This window comes from Typha latifolia, chromosome 8, assembly GCF_019914945.1.
Source record: "Typha latifolia isolate L0001 chromosome 8, TyphaL0001v2, whole genome shotgun sequence".
NCBI classification, from domain to species: Eukaryota; Viridiplantae; Streptophyta; class Magnoliopsida; order Poales; family Typhaceae; genus Typha; species Typha latifolia.
In genome coordinates, this window is record NC_133093.1 from 9,248,201 (window position 1) to 9,258,738 (window position 10,538).

Consider the following 10,538-nt stretch of genomic DNA (forward strand, 5'->3'; position numbering starts at 1 on the left):
AATCAACCTATCAAGACAATCTATTGCTATGCTTTTTCTCCTCTCCACTTCTTTCCTTTTCCTCTACCCCATCTTTCTTAGTTATGAAAACACCAGTCTATGAGGATTCATCAATAATAAGTATATATTTCCTCACAGAACTTGATTGAAAAAGCTTATAGAGAGAGAGAAAACAAGAACATGACAGGCTTGGATGTTTAATTTGTAAACAAGTAGACTGTGAAGGTCAATCCTTGCATTCTTTGTGAAAAGAGGTAGGCTAGGCTAATCTTTCACTTATTGTCAACACTTTATCATGGTGTGGATAGATCCATCAGGGTTAATCTGAGTACTCCGACACCGTAATCATGCTCGGATTGACTCGCACTGAATCCCATTTTCTTTTCAAAAATCAAGCAATCAAGTAATGAAGGTATTAAAATACATAAAAATAAACTAAAAATTCAGTATTGTATAATAACTTAAAATTTCAAAGTAATTAGTGAATTAATATAGTATCAAAATAAATAATTTTTAGAATTGTGCCATGTTCATTAAAGTTGACTGATATATGTATCTAAATATATCCTCCCACATGCTGCTCCTACGTACATTATTCTTTATACTATTACAATTTGCTTACCACGATTTAACAAAATTTCATGCTGCTCGAGGGGCATATCACTCACCTCTGCAACGCGTCAAAGCTCCAGATGTCTCATTGCTATCGCAACACTAGGAAATTATATTATACCATGAATTCTTCCCATATATATTTTATCTCTACGACCAAACTACGGCTACTAAATTTTTCATCCAATTAGCGCCAATATTTACCTCCATGAATAAATTACAAAATATTTTTTAATCAGATTATATTCTTTTTACGTTCTAATTAACAGTAAAGCCAAGAGATAGAATATAATTTTGTATCTATTTAGTTCCATCATTACCTGAACATTGACTTAGAAAACGATGGTCGATCTACCTATCTAATTAAAATCCAGAGGTAGCTCCTAACGCTGCATTGCATGTTAGCCTCAAAGACGAACCAAACAATCGTAAACGTGCATTAATGGTTTCCAGCTCAAAGACGAAGACGGCATTAATCCAGTAGCATATGGGTAACATGAAATGTCACACTTAAAATAATAATGTGATCCCAATCATTCTTAATATGCATCTCCTTCCAACGTGCACCTTACCAACTCGCATGTTGCATTTGAACCCAACTCGATCGGAGTTGACTCTCAAATTTTATTTAGTTTTTTTTTTAAATAATATTTTGTATTAATTTATATATACAACATCCACTTGTCAAGACGGGAGAAGTCGGAAAGAGTTGACTAGGCAATGTATTTTTAAGCTTATCAAACGCCACTATTATGTAACTACAAACTCATGCAACATGAATGAATACATGATACAAAATTACGATGAAATAAAAAATAACGACATATTTTCCAAACTTGCGACAGATATTTTGCACCTCTCAAAGTATATAATATATACGTTTTATTTAGGCCTTTGGAGCTGGCCCACTTTAATACTCCAATAGTCATCTCATTGAAGGGAAACAGCCAACCTGGCTCCTGCTCTCTTGCTCCCTCGTGTCAGCAACTTAACGCCGTCAAGAATCTCCTTCGATAACCCAACCAGGGAGATTGATAAACTAACGGCATAATGACGGCGTCAGTTCTTTAACCATCCACCCCTCCGCTCTCGTAGAATAAGAAAGCCCTCTCTGCCTTCCTTCTATCACAAGAGTTATTCCCCCCTCTCTCTTCCTCTATCTATCTATCTATATTATTTGGGGATGATCTTAGCCGTCCGTTTATGACCAGCGGAAGAGATCGGCGGCTCACAGCGAAGGAGTTCTGAGTAGTTATCAAGGTGAGTTAATATTCGATTTCTTCTTCTTCTTCTTTCTTCTTCCAGTATATGATTCCCTCAAACTACTAATGATATGAATTTGCGAAAAAGACTTTCGTCCGTTACGATTTTACCTTTTTGCAAACTTTTTTTTTTCTTTTTTGCGGTTCAAGTCGATTTCTTCCGCAATATTATCTCGGAGCCGTGATCACCGCCATGACTGAGAGTAGAAAGAGGAAATAGGCTCATCGGAACGGACGGCCGAGATTCGATCTGGATGGTAGCAAGTTATATTTTATATTTATATCAATATTCACTGTTGCATATCTGTCGGTGCTCCCCTGGTTTTTGAGCCGCCTTATTCCAGCTTTTCTGAGTTTAGGAGCGAATAGTATTAGAAAGTTTGAATTACTATTCATGCCAATAATTAGAAGGTATAGTGACGAATGAGGTTGTTTATGATGTTATTACCGTGGATAAAAGATATGGTAAGAGTTTACTCGGATAACTCTTATCGGGTGTTTTCTCCTCGTAGAGCTGGCACCTATCCGTCGTGGAATAAAACCCCACCCCACAAGTGAGCATAGACTAGTTGGTGGAATCCTATCGACGTCATCAAGTCACATTGTACGTTCTCTTTTTTAATTATTATTATTACTATTATAGATTAAGTTATAGAGTAATGTCATACTTGATTGGTATAAAAGCTTTAAATATAAATGAGAAGTTTATGCACATTTTGGTAAAGAATATGAGATAGAAAAATAATATTTAGATGTTATAATTTAATAATAAAGGAGACATATACCTAACTAAATTGAAATATCAACCCCCAATATTGTCTAAGAGAATTAACTGTCATGACCTCTATCGTGGATCGATAGGACTCAACTACAAGAATACAACAATATCCTATTTGCATTAAACATTACAAAAGGACAAGGCTTCTTAATTTCTTCGATTCAGATTTGGAGAATTTGGGGGCTAAGGTCAGGGGTTTACTGCATCAAGGACTTTCGGTTATTATAAAATTAATGGGTGGTGCTAGTAAATTACAAGGATTTCTATACCTAGATTTTGTAATCTATTGTCTATTTTTATAATTGTCTGTTCTAAAATTTGATAAGTGTTTTATTTTTAAAATAACACACCGAATGCAGTCTCGGGAGTGTATCTTATATTCCTCTTAAATTTATCATGATAAATGTATACAATAAACCTATAACTTATGTTAATAGTGCAGCAAAAGGTCACCACGATTAGCACTGGACATCAAAAATGTCAGAAGGCTCACGTTTCCAATTAGGTGTGATTGGTTCTCTGGTACTCTCAGTTGCATCCTCCGTAGCCATTGTCATCTGCAACAAGTTTCTCATTAGCTCTCTCGGCTTCTTATTTGGTTTGTCTCCTTACACTATTTTAGTATTTACTCTTTTTTTTAAACTGAGAAAAAAAATGACCTCCTAATTCTATGATGCTAATTTGATATACAGCTACTACGCTGACGAGCTGGCATCTGACAGTCACTTTCTGCACTTTACATCTAGCGCAACGCTTGCGGCTCTTTGAGCCGAAGGCGATTGCCACACAGACCGTGATCCTCTTCGGAGTGCTCAATGGCACCTCCATTGGCCTCCTCAATCTCTGCCTAGGCTTTAACTCCGTTGGATTTTACCAGGCTAGTTGTTGTCTCGGGCTCTGTATTCTTCACTGCAATCTTATGACATTTTGTTCTAAAGAAGTTGCAAACAACCATGATGCAGATGACAAAGTTGGCTATCATACCCTTCACAGTTCTGCTGGAAACTATCTTCCTCAACAAGAAGTTCAGGTCAGGCAAACAAATTGAATGCATAGTATCATCACACTACTGTAATTCTAAAACAACTAGATTTAAGATTTTTCTCTCTCAATTTGATGGTAGACAGAGTGATTCATTGAAAGGAACTCAGAAAAGCACCCTAAGTTTTGTTTTTATTATTATGTTCATTAACACCATACTATTACTATTATTATTATTTAAAAAACACTATGATGTTAGTCAACTTAATCTAAAATTACTATATCATAAGACAAATTAACACTATATATAATGACTGTTATACCCCTCTGTAAATTAACCTGTATTATTTCTTAAATAGCAGAATACTTTTCATTTCATCGTAATTGATTAGGTTAAATTAACTTGGGTGTTTTTATGACAGTAAAAATAAAATATAGGATGTTAATGAAAATAAAAGCAAAATATTTCCCAAAAATCTAACAGAGCTAAACTTGCAGCCAAAGCATCAAGATCTCTCTTCTGGTGTTGCTGTTTGGAGTTGGCATTGCATCTGTCACTGATCTCAAGCTCAATCTTCTTGGCTCAGTCATCGCCTTGTTGGCGATCGCTGCGACATGCGTCGGCCAAATCGTATCCTCTTCAGTTCTCAATCTTCAAGATGTTATATTGTGTGTGTGTGTGTGTGTGTGTGTGTGTGTGTCTGTGTAATTATTTTCTCAATTATAGGTTTCCTTAATCCTTGATCTTAAACAATAGCTAACAAATACAATACAGAAGAGATTGAAGGTTTCTTCCACTCAGCTCCTCTACCAGTCTTCGCCATACCAAGCGGCTGTGTTGTTTGTAACTGGCCCTTTTGTTGATCGAATGCTGACGAATAGAAGTGTCTTTGCCTTCAATTACTCCTTCCAGGTTTTGGTGAGTTTTCTCGCTACCCAAAAGTGGATTCATGTAGAGTAATGTTTATCTTTTTTATGCTTATTTCTTGATGAGGTATTTTTTACAGAAAAGTAACTATAATCATATGTGGTTGAGCCAAAATTAAAATGTCTATCCTAGCTTTCATTGGTGATACTTAACTCTCTTGTATTTCTGTCCTATTTCTAGATTTTTAAACTTTTTTAATTCAAAAAGACCAACATACTCCTTAATTTGTGGTAATCAGTTGAAAAAAGGGGAGTTTTTTTGTTGTTGTTGAAAGTCTATGAGTTTTATATCATTTTCCACCAAAAGCTTCTTTCATTCATAACGAAAATTTGGCGGTCTTGAACAAAGAATCATCCTCATCGTTATTTTTAGATGGAAAAGCTAGCGGTACAGATAGATTAAAATTACAAAAAGTACAAAGAGGATCAATTGCCACAAATGAAAGTTCACGAGGCACTTTTGAATATCGATCAATGGACTTAATTTGCCTTATAATTTGTTACTTCGGTGTTCAAAACATTGTAACTGGAACAGCTCCTATCTTGTTTATTTGCAGGCCTTCATCATGCTATCTTGCTTGATTGCTGTGTCTGTGAACTTTAGCACATTCCTAGTGATTGGAACAACATCTCCAGTGACATACCAAGTTCTTGGCCATCTCAAGACATGCCTCATCCTATCCTTTGGCTTTGTCTTACTGCGTGATCCCTTCACTGCAAGGAACATCCTTGGCATCCTCGTTGCAATCTTTGGGATGGGTTTGTACTCCTACTACTCTGTGCTTGAGAGCAAGAAGAAGTCCTCCATTGATGTCATGCCCCTCACTCAGGTATTTGTTTACTCGCTAATCACTCTTAAGACATTGTTGGAAGAAAACTAAAAGGGCACAAAAAAGATAATACCATAAAATTTTTAAATCTATCATTGTTCGATTCCTTTTTTTTTGTTCTAAAAAGATTCATACAGGAGCTAGCATTTCCGATATATTAGAAAGCTTTTTATATTTCATGTTATTTTTCAGAAATATATCGCTTTTTTTCTTAATTATATTATAGAGAAGTGAGAATTCAAATGATATTGTAGTTAATTGGATGCCGCTGTGAGTCGAATTTATTTATTTTTCATTATTGTCAATGTTATTGCAGGTAGGTGATAAAGAGACCTCGCCACTCTTGGGCACTAAAAATTCGGGACACTACCAATATAAAGATATCGGCAAGGACAAAGACGCAAACGAAGTTTTCGTAAAAGCTTAATAGCTCTTCAACCTAGTGATACTACCTGTTCTAAAGGTAACAAGGTATAGGAGATCTACAAAAAAAGAAACAAAAAAAGGCACTTTCTTTCATCTGTTATATTTATTAAATGTACATCTTGATTATTTATAAAGAATCATAATTTTTTTTTAGTCTTGTTTGAGTGATACCGTACGAACTCATTTTTTTTTCTACGTTTTTCTTTATATATACTAGTAGTCCTTCTCATATCAGCAAATTCAGGAACTCCTACTCTGGAACGTGGTTTATAAATCACCAGTTTGTCTCAAACCTCGTGTTAGTAAGAACAATGGATTTAACATTTTATATTCATAAAACTGGTATAAAGAAGGATGAGGTATTAATTAATTGAGCCTCATAATCTTATTCAATGAAAGGAAATTTAGGAATTTGGTTTACCCCTGGATGCAAAAAGAGTAATTGTCCCCATATTTAATGATTGTAGAGATTGTTTATAACTTGTTTATGGCTATAAATATTTGCCACCACTAGTTTTGGATGCAAAATGTAGCGGTTGCAACTTAGTTTACAGAGGTAGTAAGATGAATGCAAAGTGGTGGTAGAAAGTGTTATAAAGGTATCAGACTGCTGGCCTGAGACAAGGCAGTCTCTCTTTACTCTTGTCGTACACGTGATCAAAACGGCCTAGCTCGCCCGTGCCCGACCTGGACCCGGTTTAGGTCCAACTCGGCCCGAGCCCGAACTACCCATGGGCGGCACGAGCCAGCCCTTTGCCCACCCGACCCGGCTCGGAAGCCCGCTCGTTCTGCTATAGTATTTACTCGTTTTGCTACAGTAAAAACCAACTAAAATTTTGGTACTATACCATTTTTACATTTTTTTAAGCACACATTTAAATTTTTTAATTTATTATTATTTTTTTAAATAGAGGAATATAAATATTTTTTTAAATAATAAGCTAATAGTAAAAAAAAAATCTAAAATTTTTTTAAAAAAAAAAAGCTAAAATGTGGGTTGGGCCGGCCCGGCCCAACTGGCTAGCCCGATCTCTCACGGGCCGATGGGCGGTAATGGGCTAGCTATTATAGCACGGCCCGAGTGATTGGTGGGTCGAGCAATGAACAAATACTTAAGCCCGGTTGGCCCGAAAAGGTCGGCCCGAGCCTGGCTCGATGATCATGTCTATCTAGTGGTTAGCATTGAAGTGATATCCCTTCCTTTTTATTCCCCTCGTTTTGTGGGCTCATATTATTTGCAATAGATATTACAAGATATTGAGAAAAGATATTTTAGACTTCTAATCTCTAAAAAAAACCTCTTTTATGAAGAGGAGTGTTACAAATAGAAGCTTTGTTTAAAACTAGTTTAGCATCTTCAACCGGGCTCCAAAACACTAAATTTAGAGCCCAGTGGAGCTCATTTGAAGCCCCATCTAAAAATATGAAGCCGAGCTCCAATACTATTTAACTTTAAAAATGTCAATTTTGTTCTACAAAAATTTAATCCAAAAATTTAAAATTCTATTTGTATCATTTATTAAATAATCTAGTTACTTAAACTGAATATATAATTAGTTTTACTAATTAATTTTGAATAAAAATAATATTTTTTTTGTTCAAAATTTTTATATGTATACTCTTTCTGTCACCACTTAAAACACATAATTTTTATATGTATACTCTTTAAAATCCATATTAAAAAATTTTAGATACAAAAAGACAAAAAAATCTTATTTTAGTCATGATATATATTTCTGGTAACATATATTTTTTTTACTAAATTATTGAGGCCGGCAAAATAATCGCAAAGATATTTATACAAATAACTTATGATTTAAGAGATATATATACAAATATCAAATTTAGAAGAGCATATCAAACAAATAATGAGTTTTTTTTAAGGGTATACATAATATATATATATATATATATATATATATATATATATATATATATATATATATATATTAGTTTAAAGTACATAAGGGTAACTTAAAATTGAGTCAATTTTTTTAAATGAAAAAAAATTAAAATTGAGTCAAACCAATTAATAGTAAATTCTAAATTATTTGGTTCGAGACTAAGCCCCCACGCTGTCGATTAGTTAGTTTTATTTTTTAATCTTAATATTTTGGAGAGTAAATTTGATTATAAATAAAAAAATAAATAAAGATATTTAATTACTGAACTAATTTAAGAGTCTTTGCTAGACTAAAAGCAAACAAGACTAATTTATAAATATATGCATGATGCAAGGATTTAAATCCGAGGATGCACTAGTTGACGTGAATAAAAAAGAGTTATTTAAATAGCCCATCCCAAATAGTTGGAAACTTTATTGACATTATTGTTGTCTTTATACACATACATATGGTACAAGGATATAAACATTGTTATTTTGAAATAAAATGTCCCTGTGAACCATCTAGATGAGGAGCAAGTGGGGTTTGGGTCAACTATTCCTACCTATGTGAACCCAATCATGAGACAAAATTTGGGACCCAAAGTTCACTTGCTAGAAACATAGATATTAGAGATGACCATGTAGCTTTGATAACAAAATCCAACAAGGAAATCAAATAGATTTACTATTTTCTTTTTTATAACTTAGATGGTTGTCTCTTCTATTTATTATTTACATTGTATTTAGAGAAATTTGTTTAAAAAAAAACTCATTATCTTTGGCTTTTATTATCATTAGCTTTTCGTCGTCTAAACAGTAACTGGGCTAATTTCAATTCACTTGATGTAATTTTACTATCGCAAAGATTTAAATCCCCAACCTCTTGATTAGGAGGATGCTTCCAACCACTTGCGAGAGTGGTTGGATTTGCTTTTAAGTCAAATTTATTACAGAAGACCTTTGATATAATACATATAATAAATACACACATAATAGAGTATTAAAATTAAAAAAATAAAAACAAAAGTTATGGTGTTTCTTATGAATTTCCCCTGAAATTATCTTTAATTAAACACTAATAGATATCCAAATGCATGCATCTATTAAATTCATAATAATGGCATAGTTGCACCTGCCAATGCAGTCATCAATGAACTCTTAGTAAACCCACAAAACCCCCATCTACATTTATATTTCTATGAATCCAACTCAATATTTGCTTTGGTATTAAATTTGAACACCTTTGTAGATGGTCAAAGTTTAAGCACATACATATATATATATATATATATATATATATATATATATATATATATATTTAATAAGATTAGATTTGGTGCCAAAATTGAGAAGAGAAGTCCACTTAGATTTCTCCATTGACGCCAAAAGATCTAACTCCCAACCATTTCATTAAATTAAAGATACCTATGATAGCCATTCCACTTTATAGAGATATTAAAAGGGTAAATTACTAATTTCAAGCAAACTATATGTATGTGGGACCAATGCTTATGTTTCAAATATATTGGCATAAAATTTAGCAAATTTGAGAAGATTTTCTCTTTTGGTGATTTGGAATCTTGTAGGTTGAGACATTTTGGATGTGATCAAAATTTAATTTGAGTCGATTAGTTAAGATGAGATCGAGTCTAAAAGAATCGGTTGATATGTGAAATCAAATACATTTTGAAATGGAGTCTAATTCAAATCTGAATCGGATCAAGCTTGAATTAAATTGATTAAGAGAAGAAAATAAATTTATATGTCAAGTCTTATCGACTTAAATCAGAATGAGCTAAGCTATTTTAAACTTGGCTTGAAAATAATTTCAAACGTAAATTAATGAATTAAGATTGGCTCACTTACAAACCAACAAAGCATGATCATATCCGCCTGAATATTTGGATTTTAGACCCGATAACATGGATATACTCCAAAATTAAAAAATATATAGAGTTTTTCAATATGTATATCTTTAAACATCTCTTATTTACTTGTATACTCTCCAAAGTTAATATTACATATACCCCTCAAAATATATGTTTGTTGTACGAATACCTTATGGTTATGTTTCAATAGATACAAAATTAAGTCTCAATAATTTAATAGCTAAAAGTTTTTAAAAAAAATCCTTAACTAAGAGAAGTATATGAAAAGTAGATAAGAAATTTTTTTTCTATCTTAGTTATTTAAATTTTAATAGTTAGTTAATTTCGAAGGGTCCATGTAAATATATATTAGTGGGGCATACAAGCAAATAAGATAATTTTGAAAGGTATACATGCCAATATATATATATATATATATATACACATATGTGTATGTATATATATATTAATATTATCTTATTCTCCTCTCTTTTTTCTGATGAAAGCTTCTCCTTGCTAGTTGGAGTTTGCAAACAAATTGGCAATGCAATAAATAATGAATCAAATGTGCAACCAAACACGTCTCTAACTTTATAGCAAAAGATATTAGAAGAATTATGAACAAAACAATTATCTGTCTAATTATTCTCCATACTTATATAAAAACTACTTAGGCATATATTAGTATAATAATAATTATTTATCTCTCATCTCCTTTTTCATCAAATATTTTTATTTTTATATATTACTATTATATAAATGTATGAAAAGTATAATTAGAGTTAAAAAATAAAAAAACTTAATTAAGAGAAATATATGAATAGCATAATAAGAATATCTTTGTGTTTTAAAATCTTAATTATTTAAATTAGTTAGTTAATTCAGAAGGGTATCCACTTAATAAAAAAAATTGTAAATGTTATAAATGCAAAAAAAAGGAATTCTTTTTTAGATATATAGTGGGTATCC

At 32.4% G+C, this 10,538-nt stretch overlaps 1 protein-coding gene across 3 annotated transcripts; it reads left to right on the top strand.

Annotated features, from left to right (window-relative positions):
• Window positions 1-1,586: 1,586 nt before the first annotated feature.
• On the top strand, window positions 1,587-5,969 carry LOC140794283 (UDP-xylose transporter 1-like). 3 transcript variants are annotated; one of them, XM_073146250.1, is made up of 9 exons: window positions 1,633-1,872; window positions 2,387-2,478; window positions 3,090-3,250; window positions 3,345-3,529; window positions 3,615-3,682; window positions 4,132-4,264; window positions 4,391-4,552; window positions 5,118-5,390; window positions 5,707-5,969. In XM_073146250.1, exons 3-9 carry the CDS (start codon window positions 3,130-3,132, stop codon window positions 5,815-5,817), a joined length of 1,053 nt encoding a protein of 350 aa, XP_073002351.1. In that variant the 5' UTR covers window positions 1,633-1,872; window positions 2,387-2,478; window positions 3,090-3,129; the 3' UTR covers window positions 5,818-5,969. The 3 variants fall into 3 exon arrangements, with proteins under 3 accessions (XP_073002349.1, XP_073002351.1, XP_073002350.1); XM_073146248.1 differs by lacking the exon at window positions 2,387-2,478 and having other exon boundaries at window positions 1,587-1,872; XM_073146249.1 differs by lacking the exon at window positions 2,387-2,478 and having other exon boundaries at window positions 1,634-1,872; window positions 3,095-3,250.
• Window positions 5,970-10,538: the final 4,569 nt, after the last annotated feature.